Genomic DNA, 19,044 nt, shown 5'->3' on the forward strand with positions numbered 1-19,044 from the left:
GGGAGAGAGAACATAATAAACCCTCCAATGTATTGTCGGCCCTACACTCAGGGACTTGAATTTCCTCACTCAATCACGAAACCAAGCTAAACGAATAGAATAAACGTATGGGCGAACAAGTCAAACTCAAAGTACGTGTGATGTAGACATGTTTATATATATATATATATATATATATATATATATATATATGTATATATATAATATCTCTCTCTCTCTATATATATATATATATAAATATTCTCTTTTTTTAATTATCCATATTCTCTACATGCCTATGTACGGTGGGAATGTAAAGATATTTCAAAACATTCCACCAAACAAATCCCAGCAGTAAATACAATTTTGCATAATACGTATACCTCGTGTCTCAAAAAAAAAAAAAAAAAAAAAAAAAAAAAAACTATACACTTTTGAAATGGCTGCCAAATAAGAAATACATTGTATATGATTCTGGGAGAAAAGTCAGAAAATAGCGCGCTATTCAAAACATCGGGCTTATGTGAAAACACCTTTTGACCTGAAAAATAAATAGCTTACATCTTTGACCGTTTTTTTTTTTTTTTTTTTTGGGGGGGGGGGGGGGGACAATCCATAATTGAATATTCAATGTTACATAATCCCTACCTAACATATCAACTTCAGTTTTGTAAGCTCCAACGAACTCACCTTTTGCAAAATTGGAAGGCTAATTCCTGCGCAGCCTAATTTTCATACCCTTTTCAAAAGTGAGCAGTGCTCATTCAAGCATGAGTTATTTTTAGACTTTTTGGTGTCATATGAAAGTTGAGTCCATAAGTTATCCATACATATAAACCTTTTCCCCAGAATCATATACATCTGTATTTCTTACTTGGCATCCATTTCAAAAGTGTGTAGTTTTTTTTTTTTTTGAGACACACGATATAGAAAACACACACACACACACACACACACAAAAAAAAACCTGATGGAATATGAGGAATGATAACGAATACTTCTAAGTAGGTCCTACGCATAGTTCTGATAGTCAGGTGTTTAATGTGAAAAGTCATGATTTGCAGACAAATGTTAAGTTTTCTAATAATACATGTAATAAGTGATATAAAGTAATGGTGTCATTTCTCTTAATGTGAGGATCAGTTCAGCCCAGATCCCAGTGATTTGGGGCGATTAATTACACCACGCCCTTCAGTAAAGCGTCCACCATGGCATAGGTGCGCAATTTGCGGGGAACCTTGTACTGGTTGGCACTTGCTCCTGTGTTTTCCAACAGATAGTTCTTGAGATCGTCAAAGGTTCCTGGTCGAACAACGAAGGCTCTTGGATGTGAGATGGACACTTCGCGACGGAGCCGTTCGTAGTCACTGTTGCGCAAGCGCAACTCTTCGTCGATCTGGTTGGGACAAATTGAAATGGGAAGAAAAATTAAACATTATTTTACTTTTTACGTACGTTATCTGAGAAAATCTAGAACTATTCTTCCTTATTCCCGAGGGAGAAGTTGCTTTTACTTAACATGGTATTCATACATAGATTTGAAACAAAACATCGGTAGTTTTATGCAATAAACCTGATCAGATGATCAGAAACGAGGAAATGAAAATGTGTAGGATGTCAGCAAGTCATCCCCCAGTGGATGGGGCGCAACTTGCGGCAAAGTTTAAAGAGTCACGAGAGTTTTATTTCTTTCATTTTAGGCAGGGATGAACTTTGTTATGTTGTAGAACAATTTAAAAGTTACTTATGCATGAGGAGAAGATTCTGTGCTCACACAAAATTAATCTCCCTTATTGATCACAGGTCGCTTAAACTCTTCTTCATGTGTCATCCATGACAATAATTCAAAACATGATCAATCTGTATGCTTTTCACGTGGATGAGTAAAAATATACAAGTGTATAATACAGCATTTGCGACAACTTATAGAACAAGCACAATAAGCAAACATATTAACCCAGTTCATAGGATAGTTTCTGAAACACACACACACACACACACACAACATAAGTAATACAAAATCGTCCGGTATTGATATAGTATATTACACCTGACAGTGAGATTACAGTTATTTTCATTATTACTCTCTTTTTTTGGTTGCTACCTGTTTTATGTATATAATATTCTTTCTTTTGCATTGAAAACATTAACATAAACCACCAATACAGAGACTTTCCGGTAAAATTTAAATTCGAATATGCGCTATCTGCTTCTAACATATTTTTCTGTTAGTATTCAATATCAAGCGGTATAATGCTATAGATGTTGTTTGCTACATTTGTTACTATTTGTATATATTCACGCAAGGACAACCTTTATACCATCAAAAAGAAAAGAAAAAAGTTACAGCCAACATTCTTAGCCTGATATTAATTCATGCGTTAAAGCGAAGCCAAACGACAAACATATAGCTGCAGTTAATTTCTATAATTGCCGTTCCTTCTGATATAACACATTCATTTGGGTGTAGGCCTATATGATAAGTCACAAGTTCGACACCCGTGACAGCAGTCATAGGCCTACAGCCCGCTATTGCCCACAAGTCATACTGTCTACAATTCATACAAGTCACGAGTCATAGAATTCATGAGCTCGACACTAGGCAAATAAGGCCCATTAAAACAGCACTAAGCAAACAAGGGCCACGAGTCCGACATTATTGCCAAACAAGGCCCACGAGTTCGAAACTAGGCAGGAAATAGGGAAAGTTGGCCAACATATTTGGCCCCGTGTTTTCAACTGGTTGTAATATCGCACTCGTGGGCTTTGTTCGTCTAGTGTCGAAATCGTGGACCTTGTTTGTCTAATGTAAGACTCATGGGCCATTTTTGCTTAGTGTCGGATTTGTGGGCCATGTTTTTCAGCTGTCAGACTAATGTCATGGTCCTTATTGCTTATAGCTCATGGGCTGTATGGCTTATGGATTTTTTTTTTTCAACTCGTGGGCCGTATATGACTCGGTAGGATGACCCTCCTTATTCCCCCTGATTTGGAATGGAAAATATACAAATGTCTTTCACCTTTACTCATGATTGCAAAATATCCACTTGAATATTCTTTCTCAATGAATGAGGAATAGAGTGACCACCATGCAATGGTACATACTGCTCGCTTTTCTGCATCCGAAAGAGGTTTGCCTGTTTCCAGTAGCTCGATGAAGAAGAGGTAGTAAGGAGCTAACTCGTCCGGTTCGACCACTGGTCATACAAACACAATAATGATAATCACGGGAAACAAGTAGTACAAACAATTATGATTAATTTCATGGACAACAAACATGGGGCGTAGATTCCGTTTTCCTGGCGAATATCGCAAAGGCACTATGAAACGAAGAACTTTTTTTAAATCGAATAATATTATACATGTTGCTATAGCTGTTTTCAATCAGATTATAGAACAGTTAAGTACGTTATTGTAAATAAAATGATACCCTGTACCGTGTAAATTGCTTAATCAATGTGCCCCGATCAAAGAATTTTTTTTTCATTGAATGTCTGTCAGTTTGTCTGTGGAAAAATTGAAATGGATGCTTTTCCAAGCAGAATGACCATTAGTCAAAGTGGAAAAAACCGTGATGATATTGTTAAAGGCGAAATTAAGTCGTCATACCTTGGCAGTCCTGAGAAAGAATCGTACTTTCAGCCACGGCGAATTCCAGCATGCATCTGCCAGGCCAGCGGTTGACTGCTGCTCGTACACTCTCCAATACCACGGTTTGGTCCAGCTTCTCAAAACGGAGGTTCAGCATTTGACCGGTCCTACACAATAAGGAACACGTTACATTGCAAACATTTTGAGACTTTTTAAAGGGATCGTATAGTTTTGGTTGAGACCTACTTTCAGGTTTCTAACATTTTTGGTGAGATAATGAGAAACCTTTTGTGAAATATGAAAGAACGTGTAATTCCATGAGGAATTCAACGTTTATTTGATGAAAATTGGTTTTTGAAATGGCTGAGATATACAAAACAGAGCGATTCTAGTAAAGTGTGGGACCCACACTTTATTACGATCGCTTTGTTTTACTTTGTTTTTCGAAGTTTAAACCCGATTTTCATCGAATAAACTTTGAATCCCTCCTAAAATGGTATGCACTGTACTATTTCGTAAGTGTTTTCTTGGTATCTTGCAAAAAGTTAAAAGCCCAATTCTCATCTCCACCTATACTGTACACACTAAAAACTAGCGGTAGGCCTACAATTGGGGTAGGCGTTTCCGCCTGCGTACCCGTATCGGCACTGGCGTAGCCAGGGGGGGGGGGGGGGGGGCGATGGGGGCGGTCGCCCCCCCTAAGATTTGGACCGGGGATTTGGGAGGCGGAAAAAAAAATGCGTGTATACTGTATGCATGCACATGAAGCGGGTCTCCTTTGCAACCTTTCATCAAATAAGATATTTTTTTGAATATTTCACTCAAATTGTGCACCAGATCGTTGAATTTCAATTCAAAATATGCAAAATCTCTCGTGCTTGGGAGGGGGAAACCCCCTCCCAAACCCTCCCCCTCTGTGCCTCTTTCCCTATAGCTTAGTACACTTTTTAGATTTGCACAAAAATTATGAATAATTCTGAGTGCACAAGACTTATCACTTATATTCCGAAAACTCAAGGTTCCCTCATGTATAAGGGGAGTTTCCCCTTTTAATCGACCCTTTCCTCCCTCAGTCCCCCCCCCCTCCCCATCAGTTGTTGTTGTTTTTTTTTTTTTTGGTGATTTCCCAAATGTTGATTCCATCAAATATGCGTATACGAGATATCTCAATTTCAACCTCAAAAAGGCAAAAGCTCCATCGGAAGGGAAGGGTGGAGATAACACTCGCCCACGCCTTCTCCCTGCTCGCCCGCCCCTCCCCCCCCCCCCTTCCGCCATGCATAGAAGTAGACTGTGGCTATACCCAGATCGCTTTATTTCAATTCTAAAAACGCAAAAGCTCCGCGAGCGGGAGGGGAAATCCCCCTTCCCCTAAGCTCTACCTCACTAGACTTTATACACACACACAGATGGTGCACATTCGGAATAAGAGCTAAATTCCGTGATTTTAACACTTCGATGAAAAAGTATTGCACCAAAAATTTGCACCAGATCGCTGAATTTCAGGTCTGAAAACGCAAAATCACGTTCGTGTGGGAGGGGATATGCCCCTATCATCTACACCCTCGTGTGCATGCTTTTTCTGTTTGATTGCTGAACAGACAGCGTTCATGATATTCAGTGTAAGAATTAATACAAGAAGATTATTTAAATGATACCATTTTATAGGCATATTGTTCAATAATAATCTACACTAAAATATACTGCAACCTTAAACAAGTGGGACTGTTTCAACTCGTTAAAACACGCAAAAACATGCATCAAATTGCACCATTTGCAACATCAAAATGCAAAAACTTCTCCTACACCTTCCCCTCCCCCCTCGCTCGCTCCGCTCGTTCGGGTTCAGTCGCGTTCATGATATTCAGAGAAAAAAATTAATACAAGAAGTGTGTTTAAATCATTCCATATTACAGGCTAATTGTTCGATGATAATCTACATCAAGATATACTGCAACCTTAAACAAGTGGGACTGTTTCAACTCGTTAAAACACGCAAAAACATGCATCAAATTGCACCATTTGCAACATCAAAATGCAAAAAGTTCTTACCGTGGGAGGGGGGACACCCCCTCCCACACCCTCCCCTCCCCCTTCGCTCGCTCCGCTCGCTCGGGTTCAGTCGCGTTCATGATATTCAGTGAAAAGAATTAATACTAGAAGTGTATTTAAATAATACCATTTTATAGGCAAATTGTTCAATAATAATCTACACCAAAATATACTGCTACCTTAAACAAGTGGGACTGTTTCACGCCGATAAAACGCGCAAAAACATGCATCAAACTGCACCATTTGCAACATCAAAATGCAAAAAGTTCTTACCGTGGGAAGGGGGACACCCCCCTCCCACACCCTCCCCTCCCCCGCTCTCGCTCCGTTCGCTCGGGTTCAGTCGCGTTCATGATATTCAGTGAAAAAATTAATACAAGAAGTGTATTTAAATCATGCCATAATTTATGACAGGCAAATTGTTCAATGATAATCTACATCAAGATATACGGCAACCTTAAACAAGTGGGACTGTTTCAACTCGTTAAAACATGCAAAAACATGCATCAAATTGAACCATTTACAACATCAAAATGCAAAAAGTTCTTACCGTGGGAGGGGGGACACCCCCTCCCACACCCTCCCCTCCCCCTTCGTTCGCTCCGTTCGCTCGCGTTCAGTCGCGTTCATGATATTCAGTGAAAAGAATTGATACTAGAAGTGTATTTAAATGATACCATTTTATAGGCAAATTGTTCAATAATAATCTACACTAAAATATACTGCTACCTTAAACAAGTGGGACTGTTTCACGTCGATAAAACGCGCAAAAACAAGCATCAAATTGCACTATTTGCAACATCAAAATGCAAAAAGTTCTCACCGTGGGAGGGGGGACACCCCCCTCCCACACCCTCCCATCCCCCTCGCTCGCTCCGCTCGCTCGGGTTCAGTCGCGTTCATGATTCAGTGAAAAGAATTGATACAAGAAGTGTATTCAAATTATACAATTTTACAGGCAAATTGTTCAATAATAATCGACATCAAAATAAACTGCTACCTTAAACAAGTGGGACTGTTTCACGTCGATAAAACGCGCAAAAACATGCATCAAATTGCACCATTTACAACATCAAAATGCAAAAAGTTCTTACCGTGGGAGGGGGGACACCCCCCTCCCACACCCTCCCCTCCCCCTCGCTCGCTCCGCTCGCTCGGGTTCAGTCGCGTTCATGATATTCATGAAAAAATTAATACAAGAAGTGTATTTTAATCATGCCATATTACAGGCAAATTGTTCAATGATAATCTACATCAAGATATACTGCAACCTTAAACAAGTGGGACTGTTTTAACTCGTTAAAACGCGCAAAAACAAGCATCAAATTGCACTATTCGCAACATCAAAATGCAAAAAGTTCTCCCCCTGCTACCCTGCTCCCCCTCGCTCGCTCCGCTCGCTCGGGTTCAGTCGCGTTCATATGGAAAACTTGCGCGCATTTGCTCCGGAGCGAGAGCACCGGTGCTTATAACACGTGAAAAGACGCGTCATATCCCCCTCCTTTGGGACAAAAATAGCTCTGCACAAAAAACATGGCTATGAATTCAAAACCCTCGCACTCCAAATGAAACTAGAATGTACCCTCTTTCTACTCTGTGTATTTCACCAAAAATAGGTTTGGGGAAATTAGGGCACTTTTCCCCTGAAATTCTGCTTCAAATCACCAAATCTTGAGTTTGTCTATGGCGGCGTACCCAAAATAAGCCATAATTTTCGGACATGCCCATATAAATCACAGGCTGTACCACGGAAGCTTAGTGGAATTGTTTACCCTCGCACTTCAAAATGAAGTAGAATGTTTGGGCTCTTCAGTGATGTATAACTTGTTTTGATTGGTCAGAGAGAAATTAGGGCACTTTTCTTGTCAAATCAAAGAATGTTTTACAAAACTGCTTGTGACTTTGCTAAAGCGTGCGAGCTTTTGTGCTGTCCATTGTACACAATTCCCCTAATGCTTACGGACAACGGACGAGTGTGCGTAAACGAACAATTGTATTTGTGCTGTGAAACGAAGGCGGGAGGGTTCAAGTTACTCACAATTTTCGCTGGATATCATGCCTTTTGAATCGTCTTTCGTCCACATTATAACAGATTAGTCTTTATTAATATTCTGACAATCCTGCAGAGTGTATTACCACTTCTTTCAGAGCTAAATATTGCCAAATTCAAGGATCATCATGCGTATTTTGCTCTGCCGAGATGACTTGAGGTTGCAACAAGCCGTGCTTGAACAGACCATGGTTCAGTCCCATTAAATCAACGGGGGTTAGTGAACCCATTATGTAGATACTGTACGCGTTGGTGTGTGTGCTCGTGAATGATCAACTTGTGTGGTGAAATGGAAATGCCGTTGTAGGAAATCTAGATTCCCGGTACTAAAAATACTAATATCATTTCATTATTAGCTGTCAGATAAAAAAAAAAAAAAATGGCTTCCATGTTCATGCATGCATTTCTTCTAAAGCGTATTCTGTCCCTCCAGTAAGCACACGCACGGTTCTCCCGATTCCCGTACAATGGACGAGTCCGCTCCTTCCCATATTATGCTCGAGTGCACTCGGCTGTTGGCTCTCGGCGACTACGTGCACTCTGGTCTGTCAACCCTAAATGCGCGAAATCGTGCGAAAGTTTTCCATATGATGATTCAGTGAAAAGAATTGATACAAGAAGTGTATTTAAATTATACAATTTTACAGGCAAATTGTTCAATAATAATCGCATCAAAATAAACTGCTACCTTAAACAAGTGGGACTGTTTCATGTCGATAAAACGCGCAAAAACATGCATCAAATTGCACCATTTACAACATCAAAATGCAAAAAGTTCTTACCGTGGGAGGGGGGACACCCCCCTCCCACACCCTCCCCCCCTCGCTCGCTCCGCTCGCTCGGGCTCGGTCGCTTCGCTCCCTCGCAGACTAACCGCCCCCCCTAAGATGAAATCCTGGCTACGCCGTTGCGTATCGGGCTTGTGAGCAAGTAAGTTCGTCTAGGGGTACTCGTCGGTACGCGAACGGGTAGGCATCCTTGAGGGTAGGTGTTCCTACTTGTCGGTACAGTGAATAGTCTTGACACAAAGACCAATTATGAATGTACATGTTACATTACATCTTGGTAGTGGATACAACGGTTATGTCAAAGTACACATTTTGCATATTTCGGTATACCTAAAACTTGCAAGTACCGTGTTTTAAGACAAAGTGTCAATACACCTGCAATCTTGGAAATGTTTTTTTCGGGGGCTTTACGGTTGTTAAAATCACGTTCTGATAACGAGAATACCTACCGCCTAACTAGTTGACCAATAAGCGAAAAGAAGGAAATCAATTCCTGCGATTATCAAAAACCAGCGTTATTTTCTAAATGATATACTCAATTAATTAATGTAATTACATAAAAAAATTGCTAAAAATATTTAAAAAATAATCTTTCATGATATATTTACTTAAGAATTTACGTATGATTATTTTAGTTATTCTTTTTTTCCTCATCTGTACAACTCGCCAAGTTGGCCACTCATTCAAATATCTGGAGCGGCGACGACTTGTCGCCGAGCAGTAGGTTTTCACGCAGGATGATCGCGTTGCATACAGCTTACACGTAACCGAATGTAACCGAGCAACAAAATGTGCCGATCATCAAGCTAACTAGCGAGATTAAACATTTATTATCGCGCTTCAGCTGGTACAAAACGTGCAACTGCAAGGATCTTCAATTCAAGCACGCAGTCGACAGAAGACCACTAACTGATGCATGCATAACTTCGACACTGGACAAGACGTGTTGACCACTTCTCGTAATGTCACGGTAAGTGAGTGCATGATCATGACGGATCACAACGGACTTACAAAGAGTCTGTCTGAGGATCTAAAGACATTGTTAGCTAGAATGTTCTTTGTATATATAGTGTCTAGACCACTAACAGTTCTAAGGCCTGTTTGTCGAAATGTTGTCTACAGTCCCAACAATTACGTTACAGCCAAACTACTAGTATACAGTACAATGCAGGGCTGCTAACACTGGAAACTAGTTCAGAGTGAGACTCCCATAGGCCAATGCTATAATTCAGGAGTCAAAATGAGTGAGATCAATAGAAATGCATGCAAATGAAATAAAGTTTTAGAGTGAGAAAGGACCAAAATGAGTGAGTCTCACGCTCAATGCGTGAGAGTTGGCAGCCCTGACAATGTTGCAGTGTTACTGTTAACTTCCTACACGTAACTGCGACCAGCTGCCCCATACGCATAGCGTACACACTGCACTGTACTGAATAGTAGTGCTTACTACGACCAGCCCCAACGCGAGAATAAATGTGTACCGTACAAGGAGCGCCCAGGGGTTAGGGTTGTGCAGTGGCAGTAGAGCTCTAGTGTATGTCACTGTATGTGATGGTGCGCAAGTTATACCAAGCAAGATATACGATTAAAACATGGGCACCAAAACATGTGTTCCATGTGCGAGTCAAAAAATATTCATGAATTGCAGCGTCCTGTCTCCCAACAGGAGGCTTTTTAAAATTTATTCTTCCAATCGCTGGTTTGAGTGGAAGGGTAGCATCTTGAAAGGCAGCAATGGTTTGTGCTGTTACTGGGCTGCTTTAGATGGTAAGGTTAGACAGTTGCATCCCTCTACAAAAGAGTTCCTTGTAACCCTCATAAAATTGCGTTTTGATAGCCCAGTGTGTGACATCCAACATAGACCACAGACTACAGGATACCTTTGGTTTACGCATCATACACATACAACGCGTGGCCGTTTGAATTTAATTTACCATTGAAAGGGCGGATCCAGAGGGGGGTGCACCGGGCGCCTGCTCCCTCTTTATTAGATTGAACCAAAACAAAGAAATAATAAGCTAAATATGGGGGGGGGGGGGAGCCTGCATCTCCCATTTGATTTTGTAAAGACCCCTCCCCTTTACGGAATTCCTGTACCCACCCCTGATTTAATCAAGTGAACCACACTGAATCAAGTGAATTGCACTGTCTTAACAAGTTAGTCTATTGATCACCTTATCTTATCATTTTCCCATGGCCGATTGAGTTCAAACTTTTATAATAGGGTCTATAGATTCTATTGTAATCGGAATTAATAAGCCGGATGGACACAAGGCAGACCAAGACTAAGTGATGTCTAGTCAACTACATAGACTGGTAGATCTCTAATACAATGTATTAATAGTCTAACTTCTAAGATATACAGAGTCTGATGACTGGATGATATATTTGTAATTGAAATACAGCTGTATAAATCCAAATGCTGACTGTGCCAAGAGTGTAAAGATCTTCCATTCAATGAAATTTCATTCTGCGTATGCATTGATAGGCCTTCATTCCCATGGATACAGTCAACACAATTGTAACATTGCATGTAAAAGGGAATATAAGTTCATTGACTTAAAAGCTGATACTGTCCTAAAAATCATAGAGTGTACTCATAATGTCTCCCCATCCCTAGCCCAACCAGACGTCATGTGAAGCATGCCTGTTGTGACTTCTGTACAGTGACAGGGCTGTGTATAGTTACCAATATTCACTGTAGTTTTAGATGTTCTTTTTATGGATTTATGATGGCCTTTTTGAGAAGACAGTGTAGAACATCCCAGTCTAGCTGTGTTGCTACTGCTATTTAGATCATGTCATCAATACTCGAGACACTTGGGAGTTTACCCATTCCAGTAAAATTTATGAACCTATTGTTGATGTCACTTGCAATATTCATCAGTGTATTCCTACCTTCACAAACTTTTATTCTTATTGGAAGCAGGTGTGACCCAAACATTTTCCCTTTCTGAATTTACAAGGCAATAAATACTTACCACGGTACAAGAAACTGATGTAAGACCTAAACCTCACATTAGTGCTACCATTTACACATTTCTTTTTTGTTGTTATTGTTATTTAGACAAGCAGCTCCTAATGCAGTTGTTTCACTACCAAGCTGTGGATTACTTCATGTCACTTGTGAATGGATGTGACAAAGGAGAGGAATGCATCTCTTCTAACCATCTGGAAGTCAGTGGAGAGCAAAGATTATTCAAGAACTCCTCAAGGACGTTATCAAGCATACTTGGTAATGGTAAGTCTTTTAATGACACATAAGTACTGTAGTTAAAACGGGAAAGAACCATGCAGAGCACAATACTACATGATGTACACGTAGTTACATGACTTCAGCCCTGGGTCATACTATCATTTGATAAATTGTGACTTGTAACACCAGAAGATGCATGTCCATTTTTCGGTAGGCCTACTACTGATTGTGTGGCAGTGACATGATGACCCCATGACTGCTTGATGTAGCATCAGTGAACAAGTGGCAAGATACGTGGTATGTGTGGTCCATGACAGGCTGTGAATTACTGTTATTCTTACAAGACCTTTGCAGAAAGAATGACTTTGCAAGTATCGTAAGCAATGATTTTCCTATTACAGTGCAATCCGGTTATAACGAAGTAAAAATTTGGGCTGCAATCTCATCCACTCTATGTATATTGTTTCTTTGTTCGGTTATAACCAAATTCCGATATAAAGAAAGAAAACTGCCGGTCCCGAGGACTTCGTTATTAACGGGAGTCCACTGTATATGTACAGTAGGATGTATATGACATGATGGTAATTCCTATGAATTATCAATCAGATAAAGTGACCAATTCCTTTATCTCAAATAAGGTAAACTGTCCCCTTTTTTCCTGTTTTCTTTTTTTTTCTGTCCATAGATTCACACTTAGGTTCTCTTCACCCTTACAATACTCTGAAGCTGGAAGGACTCTCATCAAAAGGGCACCCATCATGGAAGACCCTGGCTGTAATACCACAGGTTTGTGTAAAGTGAAATATGATTTGAAAGGGAATGAGTCCATATTTGATTGGATATTTTGTCACAAAATAAGAAGAGCTTTTGGTACATTCCAAATGTTTTGTGGAAAGTAAATGTTTATAGAGTTGTAAGTTAATTATTTGCCCCCCCCCCCCCCCCAAAAAAAAAAAAAAGAAAAGAAAAAAAGAAAGGTTGATAGATATTATTGAAGCAAATTTGATAAGTTTTGCAATTATGCTGCTTCTTCTTTTTTTCACATCAACCTCAAATAATATAAAAGGTGATGGTTACTTTGAGCATAGATAATACATGTAGTAATATTTTCAATGTCAACCGGGGTTTGAAACTAACTGATAATATAATGTTTTTGAATGTTGCACTTTTGATGGCACTAGATAAAATGTGAAGAAAAGTTTGTTTGTTGTTATTAACAAATTTGTTGTAAATTCATTTCTCACTATTTGTCCAGGAACCTGCAGGACCAAATCCAAATCCATTTCACCTCCTGACTGTCGACATCGAGGTAATGACGTTGTTTTGAGGAATTGTGCATACTTTCATGTTCTCCAGTACATCCCAGGCCTGAATCGCAAAACGCGTCTGCCAAGGATTTCATTGCCACCTATATTCAGAACATGAGTGATGTCATCGCTTAGTGCAACCACTCGCCAGCCTGTTGGAGGAAAGGGAGCCATGACGTCGTAGCAGTACGTAGTGAACGACGTGCACTGAAAATCAAAATGGGCGATATCATCCCAGATGTGACAAACGGACTGTAGCAATCTGGAACCACTCTTGTACAAGAAAGGTGGCTGTGTCACAAAATGAGAAAGTCGCTATTAGTAATATGTGGGATTCCTTTTGCACCAGATGGCCTTCTCGTGGAGGTGGAAGGAACAGTTCTCTGCACCTGCACCAACATTTCTGCAGGGGTTGCTTCAACTTTGGCTGTGTAGTGCACATTTGGGCTGGAATAGCCCAACACGAAGAGCGCACCAATATTTCATCCAAACCTCTCTCACAAGATTAGGATATTCCAAGTAATTACCATTCAAGGTACAAAGATTGATCAACTTAAATATCCCATATATTCAGGTCAATTCTGGAAATTGCTTTGAATATTTCCAGCATCTCGTTCTTAAGATAAGAAAGTTGATTAACGTTATATCCCAATAAATTCACGGTGGTTTTACTTCTTCTGGCCCATTGATAGGACAGAAACCTTTTACCTCAGCTGAATTTAGGCAACAAATTCTCATTTAGAGCTTTAATGTCTCATGTGTGTTAACTTGAAGTTATAAGAATATCCTTAAATACGGTTCTTGTTTTGCTGCTTACAGTGATTGTACGTCTCTGGCCTCTTAACACTGTAAGGTTAAAATGTGATTTCCATCATAGTTACGAGCATGGAAATCTTTTAATATGTTGCTTGAATTCATTGCAAATCATAGTTTGCCTTGCCCGTTTGAGGTACTCATGTACATATGCACCAGATGCAGTATCAATTGAAAAATTTGACAATAATGTGTTTGTAGTGTACATATTCTTTGCAGGCAGAGCCTACTAACTTGATACAGGAATATTGGCAACTGAAGCAGTTCACTAAAAATGATACTAATCCTGAGTGCTTACCATACAAAATTATAGGTTGACTGCAGTGTATGTGTTACAGCCAAAGGAGAGACAAGAAATTCTAAAGGTTCAGATGTTAATGGAAAATTGAATCACTCTTGAGGTTTTTACATTGCTAGTAACAGGGTGAGGATTTGGTTACTTTGGGTTCTACACCTGCCCTCTCTTTACTTATATTGAAGTTCGATCTCCAAGCTCACACAAAAGCAAAACACAAACTTCCACATAGTTTCTATGTACAATAGGATCTTACATGTTTCCCAGTAATCTACATCAAATACACGAGCATGAGCTTTACTTTCATGAATATTCCTGTAATTGCCACTGCTGTTTCTAAATCTATATTTTCTTATTTAGAATGAATATGAAGTGCAACCAACCTTGCTTTAGTTGACCTTGCGTGGATCTAGCGATATTCAGCTACATTGTAAGTTATTCACCCTGAGAGCATTCATTACATTTCAGCAGTGTGTTATGTATGTTCGAACAGATTGATATACATAGTACCTGTGGTGTGCAAGACATGAGTAGACAATTGAATGGTTTGCATGACATGGCTGCACACTAACCCATTTTTTTTTTTTTTACTGGCCATACCCATCTGTTTGACCAGTAGGTAACCCAGTTTGTCCATTTTTACTGGTCCATTCCTGAAAAATTACTGGTCCAACGGTGATTGAGTCCTGGACTGTTTTACCAGTGCCAGTGGGCGGTGTTGTGCATAGTGAGATTACCTCAACAGATGGGAGTACTATAAGGAGATTGCCATTAGATTTAGCCTGATGGTCAAAACTAATTTATGTGATCCTCGTCCAAAAGTTACTCTTCAGTGGTGAACTGATAGAGAAGACCATGTTAACCCATTGAGGATGTTTTGAGTTTGATACAACACGCATTTTCCATAGACATTTGCCTCAGTATACTCGGGACTTTTCAGCGGGTTCACACATCTTCTCTCCAGTTGGATATAAAGCTGTATTTATGCAGCGTGCAAAACAAGCACTCACTACATGGATTTGATGCATTATGATATGACCAGTGTGCTTTTACATGATGAAGATAATCTCTTTCACTAAATGCACAAGTGTATGAAATTGTGTTCTATAGGAAGAAATATCGTACTTTGAAATATAATTGATGGTGCAAACAGTGCGATAATAATACATGTACATGCAGTATGTCTACTACCACCATCCAATTCATATCTATGGCCTACCCACTTGTCAATGGTGCATAATCTGTTTACTTTTTCAGAGATACAAATGTGTTTCTTGTGTGAAGAGCAAGGGGTATCACTTTGGGTGAATCAAAACTCACTGTACATTTTGTTATAATGCATCAAGTTGAACGTAGTTTTCATCGTGACAGAGTAAGAGGAATTTTGATGAGCAAAGGTAGACATTTACAGTGTATTGACAGTAGGTATCTGTTACTGCGAAGAAGTGGATATACACATGGGACATAAAATCGGTTCATGTGCATTATGAAAGCAAAGAACTTTCTTCAATCCCCAAATACCTGCTTTCTTAGACTATAAGTCTCTCTCTTAGCTATTATCCAATTAAAATTAGTTCAAGGAAAGTAAACACTCAACACATTTGTGACATTTGTGACATTTGTCATTTTACTATTTTGCCACTTATGTGAAACTGTCGTCACTCATCCAGACGTAACATAGACCTATTGGGAGAAGCATGCATTATGGTGGATACATACCACTTACCATAGCAACATTTCTAGTTTTATTCCATATCTCTTGAAATTCAAAGGTAAAGGATTAAAAAGGCCATTTCAAAATTCAAAAACAAAACCCTTCTTAATTCAGAGCAATTCTGATATACTTATTTCATTTTGCCATTTTGATGCCAAATTTCGTTCCATATTTACCTATTAGTGCTACAGTGTTTTTCTGTCACAGATTTACCTGTGATTTGAAGATTATGAACAGCTGTTTCTATAAGTTAAGTAACTGAAGTGATTTACCAACAAATTAAATCAAGTGATATTTCGTTTGATATGATAATGTAGGATGTTCAATGTGTGGACAAGTGAAAGGTGTTCTTCAAGCCAACTTTATGATTGATGATAAATTATGAAAATGTGAATTTAGAGCATGTATGGATTTCATGGCTGTGTAATCTTAGTATTTGAGTGTATATTATGACATATTTTTTTGGTTGTGCAATTCTATGTATTCCTGTAGGCACCTACACTGTTGTACATTGTGCCAAAGATAAACAGTCTCAACTACATGTACTGCATAAGCCGTTCGTCTTTGCGTACATATATATTTTTGTGAATGAGAAGGTCACAGGTATTGTCACAAGATTTTGTTTTCGTAAATTGACACTGAGACCCTCTTAAGTGCACTAAATATTATACCCCAGTATAGCGCTTGGTGAGAATTTTGCTTGTCAAATTTGCAAACCAAAAATGATTCACAAATTCACAAAAATGGCAACATATTGGTACAGTGCACTACTACATCATGTACATGTATTATTTTTTCATGCAACAACCTTATTCGTATGTATAGTCCTCTGTGTTTGTAGTGCAATATCAACACGTGGATGCTTTTGCTTTGTTATAGTTTCCAGGAAATAAAGCGTGTAATTTGTATATATCAAGGAAAAACACCTTAGCATGTCTTATACATACAGTTGTATGCTGTAAACTTACTCTCATAGATTGCATGCCTGTGTTTGTGTGCGTGTTTGTGTACGTGTTTGTGTACGTGTTTGTGTGTGTGTGTCATATTGTTTACTTAGACAGTCACATACACACGAAAAAAGGAGTGCAAATATGTACCGGTAAGGGTACAGATGCTTGTCGCTATACAAGGAACCCTAGAGGTACTCATCTGTACCCTATGCAGGGGTACTCATCTGTACCCCATACAGGGGTACACAATCTGTACCCTAGAGGTACATATAAGTACCCAAGGCAGGGGTACTTATATGTACCCCTGTATGGGGTACATATAAGTACCGCTAGGGTTCCTTGTATAGCGACAAGCATCTGTACCTCTAGGGGTACATATTTGCTCTCCTATTTTTTAGTGTGTACCATCCCTTTGATAAATCTAATCAAAGTGGAAAATACGCTAAATATATATGGAATAATGCTCTCTGAAATCATTCTGAAGAGATCATCCCTGTCACATCAATACAGCATGCGTAAAGAAATAAATAGATAAAGAAAAAGCTGACCTGTACAGGAATTCGATGACCGGCGCATTCTCGTAGAAGTCCTCGATTCGCACCACGTCCCCCATCCGATATCGATAAAGCCCAAAGCCTTGAGTGACGACTATTTCGTAATTCTGTCCTTTCTCAACCTCGTTCAAGAAGAAGGTTTGTGGTTTATCGAGACTCCTGTAGCCATCAGAAATTATTTCGATGTTTTCTATGTTTCTGACATATGTTTGAAAAACGTCGCTAGGGCAACAAGACCCCGCATCTACAAAACGTCAATTGTCAGTAGGAAAAACAACAATAACAGCAGAAAAACAACAATAACAGCAGCAAAGCAACATGACAGCCAAAGAACTGTCTCAAATGAGATAACCTTTCCTTTGACATGCCGTGGTTGTTTCATTTTGGGGGTAAGACAGCTAGGATTTGGACAGAACAGCACTTAACTGATTACTGACCATGACTACGCGGAAAAGTCATTTTCAACAAACTTTGAGATACAAAGTATTGTCACCTCAGTGACAAAAAGTCCTCTCCTCTCTTAATAGTGTGGCTCAACACTCTGATCTCCTTCAAGAGTTCTCAGTATGATTAAGATCATTCCTTATTTCAACTATATGTAACATCGACTTTACTGGTGGAATAATATCCAACTTTGCTTTGGAGTTTTCTTTTTTTTTGATTCCTGAAGTAATCATATAATTATCACAGCGTCATTTCATTTTCCCTTTTACGTAGAGTTGATGATCCTAAAATTAACTTTTGAAACTCACATATCTTTCTCTCTGATGAATTCAAACAAAATCTGCTGGACGAGGGGGAGGTAGCCGTTCCTGACGAACTTTGGCCCTGGACCGACACACATGAAGGCCTCCGAACACAGGTAGGCTAGTGTAACCAACGGGAGTCCTGTCGCCAAAAGCGTTGGTGAACAAAACACAACAGTATAATGATGAATGCTTAGAAAGGAACATCTGTTGTTGTATTTGCTGCCATTAAGTAAACTCAGATTAGTGATTCATGTCTTTCTACGCGTCCTAATAAATTGCTTCACCAGAGAAGAAAATCAATATAATTCGGTTTCTTTTAGGCGTCTACTTTTGCTTATTAAGATGAATATCAACCGGTAGAAAGTGTTGACGCTTTCCTTCACAGAGATATGCATGCAAATCTCTGAAAAGCATGTCTTATTTAAGAAAAAAAAAGAACCTTGAATTACACGTTAGCTTCATCAAAAGGGTTTTTACCAAATGACTCTAAAGCTGCACAAGGCAACTGAACAGACCGGTTTTGTACCTTCAGCATATGTCTGACTAATCCGCGGCCAGCTTCCAGACGAATCGACGCCATGGATCCCACGAATGCGAGGCCAGATTCTCTGGATAATCCGTTGAAAACCTTTTTCAAACTCCTTCTCAAGTTGAGCGGCTCTCTTCGGGTCGGCTCCGTGTCGGGTGAGGTCTTCGGAGAGTTTTCGGCGTATCTCGGCTGGGAGCTTCAGTGCTGGGTTAAGAGTTCCATGCCTTATGTCATAGACGAGTTGTCTCCAGTTGGTCTCCAACATTTTCATGGCACTCTCCAAAAAGTGGACAAACCCCAATACCATGGAACCTATATCTGGATCAAGGAGACTAAAAAGTAGCTGCACATATAAAGCTTCATGCAAGGTGGTAATCTTGAATCCAGCTGGAGGAGCGGAGAAACCACTCAGACCCCAATCGTACCCTTCAGTAATTGTGGCTCCTGTCTCAATATCTACTCCTGACTTCGTTTTCT

The 19,044-nt window shown here is 39.6% G+C and overlaps 1 protein-coding gene across 1 annotated transcript; it reads right to left on the minus strand.

Moving 5' to 3' along the window:
- Positions 1-1,156: 1,156 nt before the first annotated feature.
- On the minus strand, positions 1,157-18,109 carry LOC139717734 (GH3 domain-containing protein-like). The gene is made up of 5 exons (XM_071629234.1): positions 18,042-18,109; positions 17,284-17,448; positions 3,589-3,737; positions 3,085-3,176; positions 1,157-1,375 (listed from the first exon to the last, which is right to left on the minus strand). Coding segments are annotated over exons 1-5 (627 nt in total). The 5' UTR covers positions 18,044-18,109.
- Between the last annotated feature and the right edge of the window lie 935 nt (positions 18,110-19,044).

This window comes from Diadema antillarum, unplaced genomic scaffold, assembly GCF_040938485.1.
Source record: "Diadema antillarum isolate AM-2024a unplaced genomic scaffold, OU_Dant_1.0 scf00000081, whole genome shotgun sequence".
Classification (NCBI taxonomy): Eukaryota; Metazoa; Echinodermata; class Echinoidea; order Diadematoida; family Diadematidae; genus Diadema; species Diadema antillarum.

Coding starts and splice junctions, on each gene's coding strand:
- LOC139717734 (XM_071629234.1), bottom strand. Junction 3,738..17,283: donor GTCATCGAATTCCTGTACAG/GTCAGCTTTTTC, acceptor CTTATTGTGTAG/GACCGGTCAAATGCTGAACC. Junction 1,376..3,084: donor CGGATGCAGAAAAGCGAGCA/GTATGTACCATT, acceptor TGTCCCAACCAG/ATCGACGAAGAGTTGCGCTT.